Source organism: Silene latifolia, chromosome 2 (assembly GCF_048544455.1).
Source record: "Silene latifolia isolate original U9 population chromosome 2, ASM4854445v1, whole genome shotgun sequence".
Taxonomy (NCBI): domain Eukaryota; kingdom Viridiplantae; phylum Streptophyta; class Magnoliopsida; order Caryophyllales; family Caryophyllaceae; genus Silene; species Silene latifolia.
Window position 1 is genome coordinate 50,056,739 of NC_133527.1, and position 25,162 is coordinate 50,081,900.

General features: G+C 34.0%; 2 protein-coding genes across 2 annotated transcripts; both read right to left on the reverse strand.

The window, feature by feature from the left end:
* Positions 1-21,463: 21,463 nt before the first annotated feature.
* Positions 21,464-22,883, reverse strand: LOC141640762 (protein FAR-RED IMPAIRED RESPONSE 1-like). The gene is made up of 3 exons (XM_074449443.1): positions 22,261-22,883; positions 21,704-22,190; positions 21,464-21,484 (listed from the first exon to the last, which is right to left on the reverse strand). The coding sequence occupies exons 1-3, from the start codon at positions 22,881-22,883 to the stop codon at positions 21,464-21,466; spliced, it is 1,131 nt and encodes a 376-aa protein (XP_074305544.1).
* A 135-nt stretch (positions 22,884-23,018) lies between these two features.
* LOC141640763 (protein FAR1-RELATED SEQUENCE 5-like) lies at positions 23,019-24,785 on the reverse strand. Its single transcript, XM_074449444.1, has 3 exons — positions 24,779-24,785; positions 23,238-24,106; positions 23,019-23,189 (listed from the first exon to the last, which is right to left on the reverse strand). Exons 1-3 carry the CDS (start codon positions 24,783-24,785, stop codon positions 23,019-23,021), a joined length of 1,047 nt encoding a protein of 348 aa, XP_074305545.1.
* Positions 24,786-25,162: the final 377 nt, after the last annotated feature.

Consider the following 25,162-nt stretch of genomic DNA (forward strand, 5'->3'; position numbering starts at 1 on the left):
CGGGAAAGCTCCTATTTTGGGAGATTTCTATATTTAGTAGTTAGTAATTATAAATATTATAATTGTTTTAGGTGACGGATTCGTGAAGGATCGATAATCAGATTCGTTGCTTTATTTTCTGGACTGCTTGAACTACTTAATTGGATTTGCTGGCACTTTGAGGTAGGGAAATACACTTGACCTATTATCGTTGTTGTTGAATTGTGTTGACTTGATTCGTGGTTGTTGATTTACGTTATGATTCATATACGGGAAGGTGATTGATCAATTGATCGTGTTGAGTTTGTTATCACAACATTCGGTAGGTGGCATGATTTCATTCATTAATATATATATTGTGTTGCATTAATTTCTTTCAAAGATTCCATATGCATTGGAGTTGGAGGATGGTGTAGGAGTGACGATGTTGAGATACGATGTGAGTTGTGATAAGGCCCAGGCGGGTTCTGCAGACTTGCCCTGGTGTCCTCGCCACGAGTGGCGATCGGCTACGGTCGATATATATAGTCTACCGGGGATCGGTATGGCTGGGTTGTCCGGGGTATGAGATATGAGATATGAGTTGAGATGGAGATGGAGGTGACGGAGGAGCATGCATATCATATTTTGTTGTTTTATTGTTTTCCCTACTCAACCTCGTGGTTGACCCTGTGTATTCGTGAACACCTGTGATGACCCAAATATTGGCGAGCAGACTTGACAGGTTAAGAGATAGAACGGGAGCTGGATGGGCGTGAGACACTGGATCAGACGACTTAGTAGCTAGATCATCATCTAGAAGACTTTCACTTTTATTTATGTTAGTTCTTGTAATTTGACGTAAAGAGGTTTTGTAATAATTCAGTTAAAAATAATTATATAAATTGCCTTGGAGTTTAATTTGTTATTCACTACCTCGGGAAACCGAGATGGTAACAGTCCGGTTTAAAGGGAATGTCTCGACGAAGGCTTCTTTTATAAACCGGGGTGTTACAAAGTGGTATCAGAGCGAACGATCCTCAGGCCTAAACCAATGAGCCCAATGAATCTAGGATGTGTCTAATTAAAATGAACCCCGGGATAGAACTGTTAGGAGCACACTAAGGTAAGGTATGAGTTAGGGGCCCCCTCACACCGAACCAGCGGCCCTCTCAGTTTGACCCGGAAACCCTGAGTGTATATGAGAGAAAGGGTAGAAAAGTTGCTTGTGGTTGAACATGAAATTCATATATCGTTGCCTAAGTGTTAACTGATTGATACATTGATTATTGCATAAAAGAGTTGATTATACCTTGAGACCCATATATTCTAACCATTCTGCAGGACAACGCTACGGTAAGTATTTTGTATGAATGATGGCGTGATCATGTGATGTTAGGGAGATGAGAAATAAAATTTTGAGTTCAGGTTAATAATCAATGAAGTGTTGTGCTAGTCGTGAGCATGAAAATAATTGCGAGTCGATGATAGTTACCTAGGTGGATGTTGAATGATGTGCTGATAGTACTATTATGTCTAGTAATATGCGGTTATGTGATCCCAAAGCCATGCTAGTATAGTATTGTGATAGTAATTAGAAACACTATTGAATTACATGTTTATAGTCATAGCCATCGTGATTTAGATGTAAGGAATAGATCGAGATGCGAAGGGATTTTATGGGCTAGATGTTACGAAGTACACAGTGCGAGATTTCAGTTAGAATGGATTAGTATCGATAGTATAGTTGTAAGAATTGGGACATAGGAAATGAAAGACTTAGTGCTGAAACTCGCTTTGTTTGATTGTACTCTTTAATTGACCTTACTGCCATCTCTTTTCTGTTTATTGCCTATGGATGAAATTTTATGAGAGATAGTCTTGGGAGTTAGTGATCGTTTGGCGTTGGTTTCATGCTTATAGGATATACAGACTAGGAGTAATGAATATTTTAGTGAGCTGTGGTTAGGAAGTCCCTGTGCAGTGATGTTCGACCAACGATTTTGTGAAAATCCTCATTTAAATTGTATTAATAATTTTTACATAATTCCAACTCCATCGATCAAAAGAGTCGCATATGTTTTCAAATTAATAAGCCACGAAAATTCTTGATGTCTCTATATTAAACGGTAAATTTTGCAAACTGACCCAAGTTTTGGACCAATTGCTGTCACGTGTTTGTTTTGACCAACTGAGTTGTAAAATTCTTTAAAAATGGAATTCTTGTGCTTTAAATATAATTCTTTTCCCTGTGTTTTTAACTCTCCGTATTTTATAAAAGTAATATGAATCAAGTTTTAATCGAACGGTTATTTATTCGTGATCTTTGAAAGTTACAACGTGAATCAAAACATTTAAAATGTGCGTTCTATGTTGAATTTTCATACAATTGTTTGGTTAATTCATGAGCTTTAGTAAAGTGAATTTATAATGTTTTATATGACGATAGTAGCACGCATGTTCGGTAATTAGGTATTTTAACTAGTGATAAAATTAAAGTTTAGTTGATAACATTGTTGGCATGATAGTATGAGTAAAATGGGATAGCTTAATTTGATTTTTAATCAAGGGTGAAATGTTTATACGAGTCCAATTGTTTGCATACGTTATATACATTTGGCATGTTGTAATATTTCTAGTATGTTCATCATATTTTCATAGTGGTCGGATATATATAAATATAAAACTATATTGTCATATCTTGGTAAAGTTGATGGCGTTAAATATTAATTTAGTTGTGCTAATATACTCGCATGAATAATTATAATAATTATGTCTAAATGTTTACACATGGATGATAGTAATGAGTATGTCTAAATGTTCACACATGTAGGATGCATCTAAGTTCTAATGTCCTTCATATGAGTTGTGTGCTAATAGTTATATTTATTACCTTCATCACATTAAATTATTTCAGTTGAACCTAAATCTATAACATGATAATAAACAGTGAGTTATTTCTTATTGGATATGTTCGTTATTATATTGTCATAAAATGCTAAAGTGATTCTTGCAATCGTAACACGACATCTGACATATCTATATTCTCGAGTCGTTACTATCAATTATGTTCTAATAAAGATTGTTTATGATAACTATGTTGGCAAATATAATGGGATACCTCTTTTGATGATTCACATGATATGCATTGGTTTAAATGATAGTCATTATGGTTACATTTAATTGAGCCACGAGTTGCCTAACTATTCAAATCGTGTAAATCAGGGAAGTTGTTCAAGTTGCTAATCTTTTATCATAGCTAGTGTTCTACAAAGTATATGATGGCAAATGTATATGTTTAAACTATTTATACAATATCTTTTGTTTTGCTGAAAATGAATTATACTAAGTTCTTTGGACACAATTGAATGATATGGTTGCTAAAATGTGAAACATAGTTGTGATATGGAAGTAATGTTGTCGTTGTCATAGATCATATGTAGTTACTTTTATTGGGAAACATGTTTTCAGAATTGATATCGTGCAAACAATTTTTATAATTTAAAATATGAATTATGAGTATGTTGTTAATTGCTTAAATTCATCGACCTAATTCGTGACCTAAACCAGTGAGTGAGTAAATGGTTGTATGGACATGTCAATAAGACCCTGTGATTGTGATAGATAGTAGTGGTAAATCTATTTCTGTGATATGTTTACAAATGTGAGAAGTTCTTAAATTGTTTTGTTGATTTTGCTCTCGCTCGTTCATAGTCTATAATTGATCATCAAATTTGTTTAGTTGTGAAACCGTGTAAACCTTGGTTCCTTTCTTGTTGTTCTTTTAGTTTGATGTTGTGTTTTTAAGTTAAGCATGAGCTAGTAATAAATGTTACTTGTTGACAATCAGTTAATTCCTTAATAAAACCTTGTTTCGACCTTAATGTTGATGCGCAATCTCTTATCATGTATTCTTTTCTGTCACATGTGGTTGATAATGATTTTGTTGCATAGGTATATGAAAATTGAAAAGAGGTTACGAGGACGTAACCATGTTTCTAGTCGGGTAGGATTGTAAAATCTTAATGTTTATATTACACTTGTTTGTAGATGGTAGTTTTGATCAAGTAGATGTTTCGTTGTGGGGTACCTATGCAAATGAGTTCTATATGTTTTATTCATACTTCTGTTAGTTGGTTGAGGTGTAAAAGGAGAGTATAAGTTAAACTACTGGTATTGAGTTATGAGTTGTGGGGCCTTTGTGCCGAGTTACATTTGCGATCCAGTGAGACCATGGTTATGGAGTTATTTGAGTTTGAGATCGGAATTTAGATGAAAGATGACGGTGTTCTCAAGTAGCTATTAGTCGTAGTTAGTTGGGTTAAATAAAGACGAGTTAAACTTTGGGACGAAGTTTATTTTTAGGAGGGCAGAATGTAACATTTCGTGTTTGTTATGTTTAATTGATGTGTCAAAAGTGTGTGTTAACCGTGTTAGAAATGCGTGACGTCCGTATGTATGATATACAATACCCCTTCTGAGGTTTGGGTACGGGAGCGAACTTCGGGACGAAGTTCATTTTAAGGGGGGAAGACTGTAATACCCCGTATTTTATATATAATCAATTAAACGGATATTATTATATATATTAATTATTACACATTTTATATTACTAATTATATCGGGTTAATTGTTGAGTCGATAATTACGTTAAATTATTTTACTTAACTCGCGTTGTATCGATATAAGTTAATTGAGACGGGTTTATATGGAATTCGAAATGTGAGCTGACCCAATTGAGTTGGCCCAAGATCAGGTTCAGCCCATTTAACCCTAAAGCCCATTTAACCCTAACCCTAAACCCTAAACCTAATAGTACCCTAATCTCTATCAACCCGCCTCCCTCTCTTCATCAGCTTCAATCTCAACCCTTACGCATAGAGAGAGAGAGAGAGTGAGCCTGGGTGGTGACGGCACAGCAAGGAAGGCCTTAGGCCGTTTGTCGACGTCCGTGGGCAACCCTGGTGGCGGCAGGAAAGGTAAGAGTTCAACCCTTCCTCTGTTTTTCGCATTTGATGTCGGGTTTTTGGTGGTTGTTTCGTGACTTAGGGAGGTGAGGCTAGTGGTTGTTGACGGGGTAAGGGAAATGGGTGGTTAGTGACGAGTGTTGTGGTGGTGGTTATGGTGGTTTTGGGCGGTGGAAATTGCGGCAGGAGGTGTTGTCGACAGGGGTAGACAAACGGGTTCACATACGGGTTTCAGGTGGGTTAGATTGGTTGAGTTTTGGGTGGCACCACCGTGGACTAGGGGGAGGTCAAAACGGTGGTGCTATGGTGTCTGTGTGCGTGGGTTGGCGACGAGAAGAATGGTGGTGATAAAATAGTGTACTGTTGATAACAGTGGCGGCCATGGGGTTGCAAAGATGGGCTGTTGGTGGCGGCAACCCCTGCTATGGCGGAAATGGCAGCCCTGGTTCGACTCGCCGGCGGCAGTCGACCAGGCTGGTGTTTGTTGTTGGTGGTGGGGTCGAGTTGGGGAGTGTGTCTGGTGGTTGTCGTGGTGTTTTCAGGCGGCGCGTGAGGAGTTGGGCGAGTGTGAAGCCGGGTTGTGGGGATTGTGCTATGTTTGATTCGGGTTTTTCTTAAATCGTTTAATTCATTAAATTAATTAGTTAATTTAATTCCCGAGTTATTTAAATAATTAAAGACGGGTTTTGAGTCGGGTTGTTGAGTTGTTCAATTGTTTGATTCGAGTTTTCTTAATCGTATAATTCGTTAATCCTTTAATTATCATTTTGGGTTTTAGTTCCGAGTTGTTTAAAATAAAATAATAATTAATTAATTAAAGACGGGTTAATGGAAAAGCTACTATATCGGGGAAGTTTCCATTTTAAGAAATTCTACTTTAGTAACCTTCTATTTTGGGAAGTTGGGTCAAATACTAATCGGGTTATTTTAGTTATCAGTTGGGCATAAGTTTGGTGTCGGGATTGTATTTCGGGAAAGCTCCTATTTTGGGAGATTTCTATATTTAGTAGTTAGTAATTATAAATATTATAATTGTTTTAGGTGACGGATTCGTGAAGGATCGATAATCGATTCGTTGCTTTATTTTTTCGGATCGCTTGAACTACTTAATTGGATTTGCTGACACTTTGAGGTAGGGAAATACACTTGACCTATTATCGTTGTTGTTGAATTGTGTTGACTTGATTCGTGGTTGTTGATTTACGTTATGATTCATATACGGGAAGGTGATTGATCAATTGATCGTGTTGAGTTTGTTATCACAACATTCGGTAGGTGGCATGATTTCATTCATTAATATATATATTGTGTTGCATTAATTTACATTCAAAGATTCCATATGCATTGGAGTTGGAGGATGGTGTAGGAGTGACGATGTTGAGATACGATGTGAGTTGTGATAAGGCCCAGGCGGGTTCTGCAGACTTGCCCTGGTGTCCTCAACATGCGAGTGGCGATCGGCTACGGTCGATATATATAGTCTACCGGGGATCGGTATGGTGGGTTGTCCGGGTATGAGATATGAGATATGAGTTGAGATGGAGATGGAGGTGACGGAGGAGCATGCATATCATATTTTGTTGTTTTATTGTTTTCCCTACTCAACCTCGTGGTTGACCACCCGTGTATTCGTGAACACCGTGATGACCCAAATATTGGCGGCGGACTTGACAGGTTAAGAGATAGAACGGGAGCTGGATGGGCGTGAGACACTGGATCAGACGACTTAGTAGCTCGATCATCATCTAGAAGACTTTCACTTTTATTTATGTTAGTTCTTGTAATTTGACGTAAAGAGGTTTTGTAATAATTCAGTTAAAAATAATTATATAAATTGCCTTGGAGTTTAATTTGTTATTCACTACCTCGGGAAACCGAGATGGTAACAGTCCGGTTTATTAGGGAATGTCTCGACGAAGGCTTCTTTTATAAACCGGGGTGTTACAGTAATAAACTTATAATTTTAAAGCATAACAACAAAAAGATGTTAAATTTGTCGAATGAACTATTAAACCTTTGTAATTTCGTATACGGTTCATATTTCTACTATAAATTTTCTCTTTCGTTAATTATATTTATTGTACGTATGAAAACAACTACAATAATAACATTAGGCATATCGGTTACTCCTAGACATGTGGTCACCGACTTACTGTCAATAACGTGTCGTCGATGTTGCAATTTTTCAACTCCTATCTTCCTGATTTCCTGAAAAATCAAAAAAAGTACAATCCAAAAGTTAGATCTCATTAAAAGTGACAAACAACGATTACTCCGTAAAAGATTAAACACATTCACAAAAATTAATTTTTGGGGATGGGAAATTGAAAGCTAGCTAATGGGCAGACATTCATTCATGGAAGGATTTATATACTAATTCTTTGGTAGCTGTATTTCTAATCAATGTAGCTACGTAGGAGTAGAATTTTAGTTGCGCTACACTTTCTATACGGTTGGTTTATGACTATAATGTTATGAAATATTATCTTCATCTTTAATTATTATCTCTAAAATATGGTAATTAAAAAAATATTTTTGGTAATGTCGAAAATTTGGACTCTCTGTAATCGCTCGAAAAAAGCTTCCTTTATTAATATAGACTAGACTAGATTTAATGCCCGGGCGATGCCCGGGCTAATTTGTAATATCCTATGAATCTATGACTATGATTTAATAATACTCTAAGTCCATGCTCTTTTGGAGTTAATTTTGCGGAACTGAACTTATAGGAGCTTAACTTTCCTGAACCGAGCATATAAAAGATGAACTGAACTTATAGGACCTTAACTTTTCTGAACTGAGCATATAAAAGAAGGTAAACTGGATTTATAGGAGCTTAACTTATAAAAAAAATGTTTATGAATTGAGCTTAACTTTTATGAACTAAATTTATAGAAGCTGAACTAAACTACTACTTATGAATTGAAGTAATACCCTTTTTAAGGGTAGTAAAAAAAAAGCGAAGTTAAAAAAGTGTGCGTGCTAAAAAATCAATGAAGACAATTAACTACTCGTAAATAACAGATTCACAGATTAAACTATAAGACCGTCTTATGGTGTAATTACTCAAAAAATGACCACTTTTTAGAAGTTCTCACTTTTTATTTTAATAATAAAATGCTCACTTTTATCGTAAAATTGTGATGATATTAGGATTTTTTTAATTTAATTGTTTGATGTAATTGCATGTCTGCATGAGACTAATCGTACGTTGTTACTCGATCTCATATCAGAATGATTTAACACACCATGAACACTATATTAATAATAGTTGTGCTTGAACGTAATTAAGTAACTCAATTCACAACATATTCAAGTGGTAGATAATTAGAAAAGGAAAACAAAGACACTATTTACTAAAAAAAAATTGAAAGCTTATCAACACATGAATAATAATATTGAACATGCGATGGTGTGAAACTCCTATGTTGACATTGAGTAGGTACATATAGGTTGTCGATGCACAATTAATACTGCTCTGAAACATCACTAAAATTTTTAACGTTTTGTTATGCGAGTAGTATAATATTTGCATACTGCATACGATATACAGTATATTGTTATGTAAGTAGTTTTCTTATCTTTTTTCAATGTGAAATGAAGAGAATCACATACTGATGATTTGTTGGCCACTGGATAGTTCATCTCACGTTGAAGTGCAATAATAATACTTTATGCCAAATTTCGATCTTTTTAGTCGTAAGTTTTACTCGTTCACCCTTTTTGAATTTTTTGTCTAGCAAGCGTAAATTATAGCTCGGCAATTAGAAGTTGGCAGCTTGTCCGCAGCAGCGGTAATGAGAAACAAAAGATTTGTACAAAATTTGACTCTTATGCAATACCCGAGCACTATTTTTGTGTAGTAGAACGGTCTTGTTATCAACCACAGAGCATGTGTCAAAGTACAAAAGTAGTTGTCTACCTGAACTCAAAAACCTAAAATTCCATCTTAATTCATACTCCTATTTAGATTATTAATTATATGCATCAGTCGTCTATAATACTCAGAGTCGTAGCGTCATACACTACGACAGTATTCTGATTTACAAATAGTTGTTGATTGTTATGGTTTGTAGAAAAAAAAAGGTTACACGAATATTATAAGCGCTACCAACATAACAGAAAGGCATGCTTATTTTATGAGATTGGGAAGAGAGGACTTGATCATATAAAGGGGGAAAATTGTTCAAATTATGCAATCTGCAAGCTTGGTAGCACCAAAACGGACACGGATATGACACAGACACATGATACGGCATCCCGTAAAATTTAGGACACGAGACACGCTATTTAATAATTACGCTTATGCTACACCTCGTAATACATTTTATTGTGATGAGCTTTTTATTAGTTGTTAACCTTGGTTATATCCTTGGTTATATGTGTTATACGGCCATTATAGACTGAGGTATTGTGAGTCGCGATAATATAGGTCACATATTCAAATTCCTCTTATCTTTATATTGTAGACGGTAGAGTTCTTGCGCTTCAATTGGTCAAAAAAAGCCTACACTAAGTATTTATTTGCCTATCCATAAAATTGCTTTGAACTCTTAATAAGGAGACGATTTGTAAATCACCTTCACATGGGTTAATGTTAAAAAATAATAAAGAGTATTTGTATAAATATCATTCAGGTGGATAATATAGAGAGAGTAAGATTCCTATAAATTTACATGCAAAAGATACTCAATCATAAGCTTAAATTTTATGATGCGTAAGTTTATTACATTAGAAACTTAAATTACAGTACATTCATCCAACTAAATTATATTGACATGTTATTTATTAGACACCAACAATAAGACATACCTTCATACTCATATCCATAATCACCGTCTTACTTTATAAACGCCCATGCCATCTTACTTTTACGAACATCCATGACCAAGGCACCTGATCTCTTCAAACGATGATGAATATTCACCGACGACTTATTAGTTTTGCCTTCTTGATCTTCCGAGATCCTCATACCTACCAAAATTAAAGAACAAAATTATAATTATAAAATTTAATAATGCAAACACAACAATGCAACATTAAATAACAAACTTTACGGAAGAACAAAGCGACAAACTACATACAGAAAAAACTAAATTGCATTTGTATATATTTAAAGTGGTTAAATAAGCCGCATTGTATTTATATCCAACTGTGCATGGAGTAGTAGTGTTTGCATTAGTTAAAGAGTTTGTCAAGTGTACGTACACGAATACAATTAGGTTTCCCTCCTGCCAATTCTACCTAACCAGCAATACGTAGAATTATGATAGAGTATAGTATTGATAGAATTATGATAGAGTTTGACTTTAAGTAATTGACAAAGTACATGAGAGGATGACTCAATAAAAGATTCTTGAGCTATATACATCATTAATGTACGGTTAACTATATATTATTTTATTAATTTTTAGTATTTCATAAAAGTTGGAGTCGATGTAATCGCTCGAAAAAAACTTTCTTTAATAATATAGATAGATAGATTAATTTTTCTCAAATTTAAATTTTTAGTTTTAACTTTAATGTTTTAACATAAAATACATGCAATTTTAATTAAAATTAATAAGTGATTAATAATTATGTATGATCAATGTTTATAGATTGACTGATCAAATATCACATTAATTAAAATGAAATTTATTCGAATAATGCAACAATAATCATTACGTTCTCAAATTATATCGTTTCATAATATGTCATGTTCTAAATTAATTAACATTTGTTCAAAATGATGTGAATATAATTTTATGTTATTTTTAATTTTTATGTATAAGGTATGATATTTATGTATCGAATATATAGGGTCCAAACAAAACTTATTTAAATGTTTTGATTATGTCTTGCATGTGCTATACGTCAAACATATCTATAAGAAACTTGCAACTTTTATTTTTTTTAAACATCTATATATAATGATGTTTAAGAGTTGACCTGTAATTAAAATAGGTTGAACTTTCTCAATTTTTTTTTGAGGTTTAAATCCAAAGTATTTAATAGCGTATAAAATATTTAACTAAAAGTAATTTTTAGTTAGTCATAATCAATATTTTATACTTGACGTATATATATTTAATTGAAGTATGTGTTTTCAACTTTTTCACGTCGTTTATAATACTACATCATATATATATATATATATATATATATATATATATATATATATATATATATATATATATATATATATATAGAGGCGGGATCCGGTGAGGACGGCTAAATATTTGAGGATTGAGGACGGTATGAAATAACACACTTTATTCAATACAATACCACGCGCAAAAAATCAAACCACAAAACACAAAAACGCGCAAAAAAATCAAACATAAAATTAGTCGATTGATATTTCATATTCTACTACAACTTTCTCTCTCTAAAAATTGAAAAAAAAAATCGAAGAAAATACTGATAAATTGTTGAATCAATCAAGATTACGAAGGAATACGAATCATTGCTGCATATCATCGCATTTTTCTTTGAATTCAGGTACAATTTTTGATCTAAATTCTTCCGATTTTCCATTTTAGGTATATTTTCCAGAAATAATTGATCAATTGGTTTAAGTATTCAATATATTTGCTCTGAATCTTTGGTCGGATGTTTTTATAACATAGACATGCATATAATTTGGGTAAATTCCGAAAAATGTTCATTCTAGGGTTTCAGAAATGTTGTGCAATTATTTTAACATTTTCATGCAAAAATATTCGCATGAACTAATTGATAAAATCGATTATTTTGCTTCTACTTTCATATTATTGATCGTGTTTGTGTGTCTTACTGCTTCGCAAAATTTCTCTAATTCATTGAATTTGCGTTTATATGTAACATCACAGATAATAGATGAAGAACACGAGAAAAACGTATTGTATTATATTCTGATATTGTATAATGTATTGTAAATCTTGTGATATTGTAACGTAAATGATGTGAGATTTTATTATGTATACTGTCTAATACTATAACTAGTTGTGATATTGTATTGTAAATGTTGTGATATTGCAACTAGCTGTGATATTATATTACATTCTGATATTGTATAATGTATTGAATGAAATATAAAGCTAGTTGTGAAATTGTAATGGATATGTTGTGATATTGTATTGGATATATTGTGATATTGTATTTGTAGACATGGAAAAAAAATTCATGTTGTATTGAATTATTTGTGTTATGCGAAATAATTGTTTTGTACTGATGTAATTTGTCTCAGGTTTTTGAACAAATACAGTCATGAACACGCTGGCACTCACAGAAACTCCAACAGAAAAACCTTGCAAAAAGAGAAAAGCTATAAATGATAATAAGTCCCAAAAAAACTCCACAAAAAAAAAAAAAACAAACCAACAAAGGGAGCTCCAAATGTGGTGACAGGAGATACCTCTGATCATAACAAAATTGATACCCGTCGTTGTGAGTACCAAAGATAAAATTTATAATCTCCTATTAAGACTAACCTAGGCTAGTGGTAACAGGGTCGAACCACAAGGAGGCAGTTGTAAACTTTAGTTGATTTAAGTTCAGTCTGAGGTAACTATTATGGAGGTTGATTTGAATTGATCTAAGACTAAGAGCAAACAAGGATAATAAACTAATTACGATTTAAACAGATAAAAGAAGGGTACTAGGATGGTCGAGTCATCATAGCTTCGGCGGCAGCAAACTAAGTCGGTCTGAATCAAACACAGGTAAGGCGGGAAATAAAGAGGTCCTCTCGGTCCACTCTTAACAAATAGCATCTCTCGATCTCGCTATAGGTCCCTAATGTCACTAATACTAAATTTCGTCCTGAAAAGTGACTAATGGTCCAAACTATACCTATCTTTCGATCTTAGCACAGTTTAGTCGAATTAATTGATGGTCTAATAACCTCCCCTACCTTTCGATCTAATGGGTCAGTCACGAAATAGGTATCTAACTGGTCGCATGCATTCGATTCGTTAAATACAAGATTAAAACAATCAAAACGAATATAAAACCCTACGAGGTCAGTCGATCGACTGGCAATGTCAGTCGATCGACCAACACGCGAGACAGTTCTCCCTAATCTAATGCCGCCTATGCCATAAATCGCCTACATCCTAGCACTAAAGAATTAGCTACTCATGCTAAAGATGAAAACAACAATAAAACTCATAACAATTACTGAATTCATGCTTAAAGTAAATAACAACAATGATAACACGATAATTGGCTTTGGGGCACTAACTATCAAACCTATACTAACAATGAAAGTAAAACAGTAAAATTGGGATTAGGGCAGAAGGAATACCGAGATTCAGCGGAACGATTAAGAATAAGAACAGGAAAAATCCAATGCCAACCGATGTTCCAAACCCTAACTACCCGAATGAATAAAACTCAAAGTACTGTATTTTTGATCGAAACTTAGATAAAAAAACTTGATATCTAAACTGATGGTTTTATGTTGCGTTATATAGCAATCAACGCAACACCTTATTTCCTAAACCTAAACTTCACGGGCTTCAAGATTCACGGTCTTTCAATTCACGTCTAGAATAGAAATCTGGTCGATCGATCGATAATCTTTGGTCGATCGATCGCTCCTCAAAGAAAAAGTAGCTTCGAACTCCGAGCATTGGTCGATCGACCAAAAGTGACGGTCGATCGATTGGATGAGTTCTACTTGACTTCTTTATTCTCGTGGATTCATCTTTTGGGCCTTGAATTGCGCACCAAGCTCGCTCCTTAAGCGATTCCTTTACGTCATTTGCAATGCAGATTACTCGGGGACGGATTTGGCTTGATTTCCCGTTGAATTCTTCACATTTCTGCAATAATGTACAAAATACGGAAGTAGACGGAAATAGGAGGAAATATTGGCATATATTGCACATTTGAGCTCTGAAATGCGTGTAGAATAGAGTGTAAAACATCATATTTTAGACACGCATCAAAAATGATTGTGCAAAATGAAAATGAGGATGGTTTAGAAATTATGGACGTGATTGAGCAAAAGAAAAAAGGAATTGGTCGACATGAAAGTGAGCACAAATTTGTAACAAAGTGTAGGCCAAACAAGCTGTTTGAGCTTATTTGTGAGCTTAATGATGAGCAAAAGAAGGCAGTGGAAGAAGTTGGTTTTGGAGGCTTGTTGCATTTAAAACTTATTAAGGAGATTCCTAGAGGGATTGTGGAATTGCTTATAAAAGCTTTCAAGCATACCAGCTACATGTTTAGGGCGAAAAAGATCGAGTTTTTGTTAAGCAAAGCTGATGTGCATGATGTATTCCTACTTCCTAGGGTTGGTGCTAGGGTGCAAAAAACTATGACTGGTAATTGCAAAGTTACTGCTGATGATGAATTGAAAGTTGAGTGGCGAAGAAAATTTGGATTAGAGAGTAAGGCAGACCCTATTAAGTTGAACATTGTGCATGATAGATTAATGAGTTGCAATGAGTCGGGTGATGATTTCAAGAAGCTGTTTGTTTTATATAGCATGTCTATTTTCTTGGCACCTACAACATATTACACACTGGATTTCAAACTGCTTAGGGTTGTTGAAGATGTGCCAAACATAAAAAATAGTGACTGGAGTTTGTATGTTTTTGAGCAGTTGGTAGAGGCTGTTGGTAATTTTAAGGAGGGGACCAAAAAGACAAGTACTATTACTGGATGCATACTTGTGTTAATGATATGCTATTTCCATAGGGTGAATTTTAAAGGGGATGTGTTAGCCCACAACCTACCGCTTATTCGACACTGGGATCATAAAGAGTTGACAAAAAGAGCTAAAAGTGAGTTGGCGACAGTGCATTGGGGAATGTCATTGTCCCGTCTAAAATTGTTTACCCTATCTCGGAGGCAGCCAGGTTATCAAGAAGATCGGCGACCTCAAACTCAACCTCAGACTGAAACTGAAATACCAAAGGGATACATGTTGATCAAATTGCCTCCTGGGATACAAAGTGACGAAGAAATAAGAGGAAGCGCATTAGATGTAAGACAAACTTTATAACTGTGTTACCTTTTCAGATAATTTTCTGATATTCTTAAACCTTATTAGTATTACTAGTATTACAATAATAATTGATAGATGTGACCTTGATATTGTATTATGATTTTTAAAAATGCTAGGAAATTCATGAAATTTTTTTGAGAATGACGAGGGATTCAGCATTGGTTTACAAAAGATACACTGATAATATGAAAGAGTTCAACTCAAAGATAGCTGGACTGTTGGAAATGATGCAAAATCGATGAACTGGGTAGTGATAAAACCGGAAGCAATGAATGTCCTCCCAAGGAAGATACTTGTAGAAGAGACTGGTGAAAAACTGCGTTGATGGCAATGATGATAAGGTAGAAGAAAATACAACTGAAAAAGGTCAATTTGGCAGCCAAATTCCTCAAACACTACCTTCTATGAAAGATCCATTCTACCATAGCTTTATCGACGGTTTGGTACTGAGGGCAAAAGAAATGTATGATTATTCACAAGGGATGCCATCATTCGACGTATGGACTGATATGTTGAAAGCTCAGTATAAAGAATTGGACAAGTCCTACGGTGGTTGTACTGATAAAGACCTCCGAACGGATTCTCAAGTAATCATTGATGACATGATTTATGGGGATATGAAACAGTGCCCTAATTTGGATGAGATATTAGCTGATGTGAATGTACAAAATGAAGAAATTAGTGAGGAAGTCGTATATTCCCGTAGAAGAGGTGCACATGCAAGTGAAAACAATGAAAAAAGCAAAACAACAACTGTTCAAAAAGGAGGAACAAATGAGTCAAGGAGTTTACTTAGTGACTATTTGCTCCACTCAAAGACTATACCAGAATGTGCATTGTTGGTCTCTCAGAACTTAGGTTGTACCGTACAATATGGACAACCAGATAAGCAAATGAGACTACTGTCAGAATTCTTGCTGGGAAATAGACAGTTGTTTGAATCGGTTTTGAAGAAACGGAAAGAGGTCATGGATTATTGTTTCATTCACGATCATACAATTGAGAAATCGTAAGTCCATTTTCAAACATTAAAAAATTTAAAAGGCTTACTGCTATACTAAGCATATTAGTAAATTGATCTTTAATTTGGTTGATAATGTACGACAGAGAAACACTTGCAACATATGGGACTTACCAAGTAATTTCAAGATCAGATATAGAATCATTATTGCCTAATGTGAAGAATGAGTCGTCTGTGATTGAATCGTGGTCAATTTTGATGAATGAGTTGTCAAAAAAGGAATAAGAAGCACCAGTACCAAAAAGGATTTTCTTTGGGCTTGCACATGCAGTAAGTTCTAATTCTTAAAAGTGTGATATTTTATTGAAAACAATGTATTATTGGAAAAAAAAATTTAATTCAGGACTGCAAAAGAAATTTAAACCATGACTGATAAAAATTGTTTTAAAAATATGTGATATTGTAATGCAATGTTTGTGATATTGTAATTTAAGTCAATTTTTTCTTCAATTAGTATGATATTGTATTGAAGAGTTTGTGTTATTGTAATGTATGACAGTTGTTATTGTAATATTGATTAATATTGTATTGAAGAGTTTGTGTTATTTCAATTAGTGTGATATTGTATTGTAAATGTTGTGATATTGCAAGTAGCTGTGATATTGTATTACATTGTGATATTGTATAATGTATTGGCTGAAATATAAAACTAGCTGTGAACATGGATATGTTGTGATATTGTATTGGATATATTGTGATATTGTATTTGTATTTATGGAAAAAATTTTCAATTAGTATTATATTTTATTGAAGCGTTTGTGTTATTGTAATGTAAGACAGTTATTATTGTAATATTGATTAATATTGAAAGGAACCTATTGTGTTATTGCAATGTTACAGACACCTCTAGAACAAATATTAATGCTAAATGGAGAAGAATTTGAGAAGACAAAAACACTTACTGAAGAAATAGCTGGAGCATGGGATACGTGGCAAAATGTTTGCAGCCAACCACTAAACTTAAATTCAGATCTGGTAAGACACTAGCAATGTCAAAATTGTTTGTGTTATGCCATTTATTTACTGATTAAACTGATAAAATTTTTCATGCAAACTTTATTAGGTGTTCCTGCCTTTGCTGATAAGCGAACATTATTTCTACATATGCATAAACTTTGAAAACGAGACAGTGGACTACTTAGACACTAGGCTCTATGACAACTTCGAAGAATCAGAGTTTTTTTACCTTGCTGAATTGGCTGTAAGTCTTAAACTCAAACTTCATTGCAAAACTACAATTGATGTGTTTTATTAAATTGGAGGAATTTTCTTTACATTAATGAGATTCTTAATTGTTGTCAAAAATGTATAGGCAAAGACATTTGGGAGTTACATGTGCAGCAAAGGTTTAAAGCAAGGAGAAAAAGTGCAAATGTTTCCCTTAGTTAATAAGAAATTCAAGTGGCAATCAAAGGATTTTAACTTAGACTGTGGGGTATTTATGATGCTGCACATGATGTTTTACAATGGGGAAATATTTTTTTGTGATTTGAATGATGAAATGAAGAGGAAATTATATCGAGCTGAGATAACAGCAGCATTGGTTTTCAATGATTATAACCATACCAGGACTGAAACAATGGATACTATTGCAAACTTCAACACACTAAAGGAATCGTTGGAACCAATCCTGTTGGAAAAAAGGAGGCTGAAAAGAGAAGAGGAAGAAAAAGCAAAAGCAGACAGTCTTAAGAAAGTTTGTACACCAAAGTAAAAAATCAAAGGTTAATTACTTTTACTTAAGCGCTCATTTTTTTCTTAAACAATATAGCTTTATTTGGTACTAAAACAGCTGCATCAACTGAACTGTTCTTTAGGGTTGAAAAGACCAGACGACAATGATTGCAATACTAGTGTCTTGGGTAGCCGTCGAAAAGGAAATTTGGATGGTCTTGGGTGCACATACAACTGTGGCAAAGCTGGTTATATGCTGGTTGTATCCAAATTTATGAGGAACAATCAAGCACTTTTAGCAAGCTTGTTGAAAGTAAGAAAAGAAGTACTTGACTACTGCTTATTGGACGACCACACATTCTCTATAGAGTAAGATTGAAAACTATTATGATATCCTCAACTATTTTAACTGATGTCCATCATTTATTTAGTAGCATATAAAAAGAATATTTCAACTAATGCTCATCCTATACAATTGCTTGTAGTGAATGTGTTGCTGTCTACGGTGAAGAAGCAAAACTCCTCAGAGAAGATATACTATCAATACAACAGACCGTGAATGTCACGAGCAAAATAACTGAATGTTGGGCACACCTACTGAATGACATTGAGTACAAGGACCACAGCACAACAACTTTACTGTTTCTCGGACTTCGCCACATGGTATGCAATATTATTTACAAGTAGTTTAGATATTTGATTGTAAATATTGTAAATTTAATATTATTACAATGAATATGTGCTGTTATTGATAAACAACTATTTTGCAAACAGGATGCTGTTCACGCATTATATCAACAAGGAGGTGATGAAAGTCAGGATGAAACTCATAAATTGAGGAATTTTGAAACTTGGGATACTTTTATTACCGCAAACAACGGTACATGCAACTTGACAGCTGAGATTGTTTTCGTACCAATGCTATTTGAAGACCATTACTTTTGTGTTTGTATAAACTTTAACAAAGCAAAGGTTGAAGTCCTAGACAATACATCCTATGATAAATGGGAAGATACAAGTGTTTACAAATTGGCAGATATTGTGGTAAGTTGAATGCTTTAGTTGATAATGGAAATCTGAGAAATTGTTGGATAATATATGTGGGTCTCATCCGATGGTTTTTTTGAAATGTGTCAGGCTTCATGCATGAGTGACTATCTGGAAGCAAAGAAAAGGCCGAAAGCTGAAGAAATAATAGGATTTAACATTGTTAACGTAAGCCTCAAATGGCAAAAACCGGAACTAAAGAACAATGAATCCGGCACTTTTCTAATGCTGCACATGATAAGGTATGAGGGAGAAGTATTTGAAGCAGATCTTGATGGAAAGGTTGGCCGCAGATTCTATTGGGCAGAAATGGCAGCAGCATTACTCTTGGCTGACATAAATGGAATTAGGGATCAACTCATTCAAAGAGTAGCAGAGTTCACAGCAATAAAGGAAGAAGTCCGGCCTCAACTGAAACTGAAAAGAGATGCATCAATGAACAAAAAACCTGTAAAAGGAGGCAAGTGTGAAGATGTGCAAAAGCCGGTGAATACTGAAATGCATGTTCTTCGTAGTTCTCCTAAAAGGTAAATAAAAAAAAATAAAAAAAATGGCTAATCGGATATAATAATGTCATTACTTTGTAAAGATATTCGTTTTTGTTTTATTTGACTATGGAGATATATTAATCAGTGCACATATTTGGGATTGCAGTGGTATTGTCAATGGGCAAAACACAAGTGGTGGTCAGAGGATCAAAACAGTTGCACAATATGCAAGAGCAAGAGGTCGAGGTAGAGGTCGAGGACGAGGCAGCAATGTAGTAAAATAGAAAGTGTGTAATCTGACTTAGGAAAATGGGTTTGGAGTTTGATTTGTAATAGGTAGACAAAAATGGTACAATCTAGATCGTTTGATAAGGTTTTGTAATGAAGATATATCAAATTAGTGTTAATGTGCTATTTTTAAAGGGTTCATGCATCTATTTGTTGAGCAATTAGTTTATCTTACAGGTGTGATATTGGAATGAATGCATTGTGAGATTGTATTATGTAATTCGTGGTATTTAAACTTTAAATCGAACATGAGGTGAAATTGGTACTTTAACAGCATTCAAAATGACATATTATTTGGAAAAGGCAAAAACATGTGATATAGTACCTCTTATTAAACAAACATTAGTCACACTTGACTGAGAAATCTCTTTATTAGAAACCGTGATATTGTATAGAAGAACAGCTGATATTGTTTTGAATAAGTTGAAATATTGTATCACATGACACGTCTAATTATGTGGTATTGTATTGAATACGTTGTGATATTGTAAAGAATACTGTAATTAATGGGACAGTTGTGGTATTTATTTAAGACAAGTATGATATTGTATTCGCTATCTTGTGATATTGTATGGCCAAAAAATGTGAGGATAATAATTATTCCCACTTGTGATATTTATTTAAGACATGTATGGTATTGTATTCGATATCATGTGATATTGTAGAAAACTATGAGGATAATAATTATGTGGTATTGTATTGAATACGTTGTGATATTGTATCACATGACACGTCTAATTATGTGGTATTGTATTGAATACGTTGTGATATTGTAAAGAATACTGTAAATATTGTATCACATGACACGTCTAATTATGTGGTATTGTATTGAATACGTTGTGATATTGTAAAGAATACTGTAATTAATGGGACATTTGTGGTATTTATTTAAGACAAGTATGATATTGTATTCTCTATCTTGTGATATTGTATGGCCAAAAAATGTGAGGATAATAATTATTCCCACTTGTGATATTTATTTAAGACATGTATGATATTGTATTCGATATCATGTGATATTGTAGAAACTGCGAGGATAATAATTATGTGGTATTGTATTGAATACATTGTGATATTGTATCACATGACACGTCTAATTATGTGGTATTGTATTGAATACGTTGTGATATTGTAAAGAATACTGTAAATATTGTATCACATGACACGTCTAATTATGTGGTATTGTATTGAATACGTTGTGATATTGTAAAGAATACTGTAATTAATGGGACATTTGTGGTATTTATTTAAGACAAGTATGATATTGTATTCGCTATCTTGTGATATTGTATGGCCAAAAAATGTGAGGATAATAATTATTCCCACTTGTGATATTTATTTAAGACATGTATGATATTGTATTCGATATCATGTGATATTGTAGAAACTGCGAGAATAATAATTATTCCTCAAAAAGTAAAATTTTGAATTGAATATTGCGTGGTATTGTATTGAGCAGACTGTGATACTGTAAAGAATACTGAAATTATTATGATACGTGTGGTGTTTATTTGATACAAGTGTGATATTGTATTCGGTATAATGTGATATCACATTATACTTCAAATGCAATATCATAGTTCTAACTATGAAATATCACAATATATACATTAAAAAACCCATCGTCATCAATATTCCACCACATTCATTTTAATCTGCAAGTTCAGAACATGGACATTAAAATATCAGACTTCTGATAATACTTTTTGGAATCTTTATTTAAGAAATACCACACGTCTAACTATGCAATATTATGACATGTACGGTAAAATATCAGACATCTGATAATACTGTTTTAAAGCACTATGGAAGAAATATCACCCGTCTAACTATGAAATATCAGACGTCTAACTATGAAATATCACACTTATATCACTACGTAAATCCTAACGTATGGAGTGTAATTGCTATAATAGTAATGAAACTATGAGATGTATATCCTATATATATTGAGCTTCATCAACAAAGAATCCTCCAACCAAGAGACAACGACACAAATAATGTTTTGGATGGCCTTGATGAACATGAATCAGTATACCAGTCAATCATCATCTGAACTCCCCTGAAAAATGCAAAACAACACAACAAGTAGTTGTCAGCAAATGAACAAGCACAGTTGATACGATTTTTGAAATTAAGATCATAAACAGCACATCGAGTAGTCGTCAGCGCTCAATATCAAAAGTATATACAATTCCAAAAATTAAACTCATAAACAGAAATCGTATGGCACTTACTTATAGAAAGAATGTAATAGAATATATTTATTTAGGTAGCATACCTGATTCTCGATGTCAGGTACAAAAGGATGAGGGCAGTTACGCTTATCATGGTTAGCCAATTGTTTGCAATTTTTGCAAAGCCTTTTTGGCTTCTCTGCTTTGGCAATGCATTGTTGCTTTGTCGATATCATTTTCTTCCCACTACCCTTGTTCTTTGCCTGATGAGGCGGTAGAATCCTCACCTCAGTTGAGGAACTACATCCAAGAAGCATTTCCAACTCCTGCTCTTTTGTCATTGACTGTGCTTGTGGATTGAGTTTGACCCGAAATTGCTTCAATGTGTCAGCAAGATCAGTGATCTGATTGTTAGGCATAGTTCTCAGCAAACTGATAGTTGAGTAGAACTCTGACCATAATTTGCACATCTCCAGCTTCCTTACATCAGTGGCATCAAAGTCGTCAAGTAACTCACCATGTGAACCATATAGAGGGATCTTTTGTGCATTCTTTGTCCAGCGCATAAGTATGTACTTATCAGGCAAAGTCCTAACTTGTTTCCCAGAGAAAACCCAAATAATGTGTCTGCAAATAATACCCTTCCTATTAAACAACTTACAAGAACATTCTGCATCGGTGCTTGTAGAATTGAACACTACTTGATAAGTCTTCTTGCATTCTAGCGTCAGTAACAACAATGACCTCTGTACCGTCGACAGGTGGTGTGAAGCCACCAACACTAAGAGAACACATGGAGGCAGCAGCCTCTTGTTGAAAATCTTTGAAAATAGCATGGGTATAAACCTTGGACGCATGAGCTTCCAAGTGTAGAGACGTAGCTAATTGGGGTAAAGTATAATCACTGTCTCGATCATGTTGCTTTTGAGTATGGCGTTGTTGATCCATGGCGCTTTGAAAACGCATCCAAAACTCAACAAGTGTACCATGTATATTTTCAAAACGCTTGAAAAAGCTATTCTGGCTCTCCGATCGTTGAGTTGTTCGGAGAAGACATCCCATAGGAATATCACAATAATAAGCCGAGATCCATCTCCTTCTTTTTTTATCCATGTATGACAACCATGAATTTGCTTGCAAGTTATGTTCAGCAATTAAGTCAGACCACTTCCGTTCAAATTCTACAGGTTCCAAGTCAGAGTCCCAAACAACAGAATTCAAACGACTCACAAAATCAGTCTCCTTGGATATTGTAATTCCAATTTTGTCAGGGACCTTTTGCATAATATGTCACATGCAATATCTATGCTTAGCCTTCTTGAAAACTTTGGGTACAACCTTCTTTATTCCTGGACATTGGTCAGTGATTATACATTGCGGCTCTCGCTGACCCATAGCGTCTAAGAACTTCTCAAAAACTCACTTAAATGAATCGTCATCCTCATGAAACAACAATGCAGCAGCAAAAGTCACAGATCTTTTGTGGTGGTCTACCCCAGTAAAAGGAGTGAAAATCATAGAATATTTATTTGTACCATAAGTTGGATCAAAAGTGACCAAATCACCAAAGGAAGAGTAATTTCGACGTGCCTGTGCGTCACATCAAAACACACAAACCAAACATTTAAAAGAATCCACTTCATAAGCAAAGTAGAACCCTGGATTGGTTTCACGGAGGTTCTCGAAATGATCGATAAACAATTGAGCATCTTTATCTCCTATGAAACATTTGATATCCCTTCCAAAGTTCTTAAAATCAATCAATTGAGCACCAACATTCTCATAACCATCTGCATGCTCCTTAGAATATCTATATGCCGATGTAGGACCTAAATTAACTTTTGAATGATCAATAATTGCCTTCTTATGAAAAAGATGAAGGTGTCTATTTTTTCTTTGAAATTCTTGATTTGTGAGGGAACAAAGACGATGATTATGCCATTCACGAAACTGAGTTACAACATAAACATCCTTGATAAGGCGAAATTCAATCATAGCATCACAACCAATCCTAGTTAGTTTATTGTTCTTAATATCAAACGGCTTTATAAGTGGCTGCTCCACTACACTATCATGAACAATAGCTTTCCTTTTCTTACCATCTATAAATCCTTCATGATTACAGACAACAAGTTTATAAAAGATGGCACCATCAGCATTTTTTTTAGAGGACTTCCTAGGTTCAAAACCACATGCTTCTGCATAGACATTATAAAAACTGATAGCGTCTTTCAATTTTGCAAAAATCTGACCAAGTTGAGGTTTAGACTGAATTGCGACATTTCTTGACCACAATTCAGTACCACCAGGTGTGGATTCCAAAAACAGTTGATGTTCATGATAAGAAACAGGAGGTTGTTCAATGCGGGGAGTAGAAGTAATTTCAGCAAAATGATTATCATTAGACGTAGGTGGGGAAGGACTTTCAATGCGTGGAATAGAAGTAATTTGAGACACACTAGTATCGTGAGAGATGAATCCAGAAGAAGGTACACAACTATCAGCATCTGAAAAAGAATGCAATATAAGAAGCAATTAAAAACATAACAGGTATTAAGCAAACAGTAGGGGGGACAAGACTAATGACAAAATTTGGTATTGTAATAGTTGTGATATTGTATTGAATATGGTGTGATATTATATTGGACAACTGTTATTATTGTAATATTGTGAAAGCAGTTTCAAGGTCTGCAAACGAATATAGTACGAGAATGCATTACAACAGCTGATAACAGATGTAAAGTAAACAATAAGTTACAATGACGGAAAAATCAAGAGAAAATTAAAAATATAGGTAGCAAAAACAGTATGAAACTTGAAATTTCATTCAGTACACCAATAAAACCGTAAGAAAATTAAAAATAGAGACAAATTCAGAAGAACGAAGTAACAACACTAGCAATTGCAAATATATGTAGGAAAAACAACAAGTAAATAAAAATAAAGCTGCATATGACGAAGGTAGACATAAAATCGAAACAAAGCAGGAAGACGAAGAGTAATTCAAATATGTGTAACAAAAACAACAATTACATAAAAATAAAGCTGAAAATTGTAAATCTAAACTTGAATTCATAATAAACGTAGCGAATATGTGGAAAAAAACAACAATAACAGCAAAATAAAGCTGGAAATTAACAAATCAAGGAAAAATCAGCAACAACAGAAAGAAGATGTACCTAACATAGCGATTTAGATTGAAAACAAGTGTAATCCTTGATAAGAAATAGTAATCAACAAATCACGCAAGAAATAAGCAGCAGAAAGAAGGAATCCATGGATAAAGCTAGGTCGAGGAAGATGAATTTAGAGAGAGAAAGAAATTGATGATTAAAATTAGGCAACTGAAAAAGCTTAGTAAAATTAGGGAAGCAGGGGGTATATATACAAAGAAACGAAATTACCAAACTACCCTTAATTCTATGTATTAAATATAAGACGTAGGATCTATTACTTTAAATGGCTTAGATTGATCCTCAATCCCTAAATATATGATTTATACTCATATGATCCTAATCCTATATATATATATATATATATATATATATATATATATATATATA

Coding starts and splice junctions, on each gene's coding strand:
- LOC141640762 (XM_074449443.1), bottom strand. CDS start 22,883: ATGCAAAAGGTCCCTGACAAAATTGGAATTACAATATCCAAGGAGACT. Junction 22,191..22,260: donor CACCGATGCAGAATGTTCTT/GTAAGTTGTTTA, acceptor GAAACAAGTTAG/GACTTTGCCTGATAAGTACA. Junction 21,485..21,703: donor TACCTGACATCGAGAATCAG/GTATGCTACCTA, acceptor TGCATTTTTCAG/GGGAGTTCAGATGATGATTG.
- LOC141640763 (XM_074449444.1), bottom strand. Junction 23,190..23,237: donor GGTTCTACTTTGCTTATGAA/GTGGATTCTTTT, acceptor TGTGACGCACAG/GCACGTCGAAATTACTCTTC.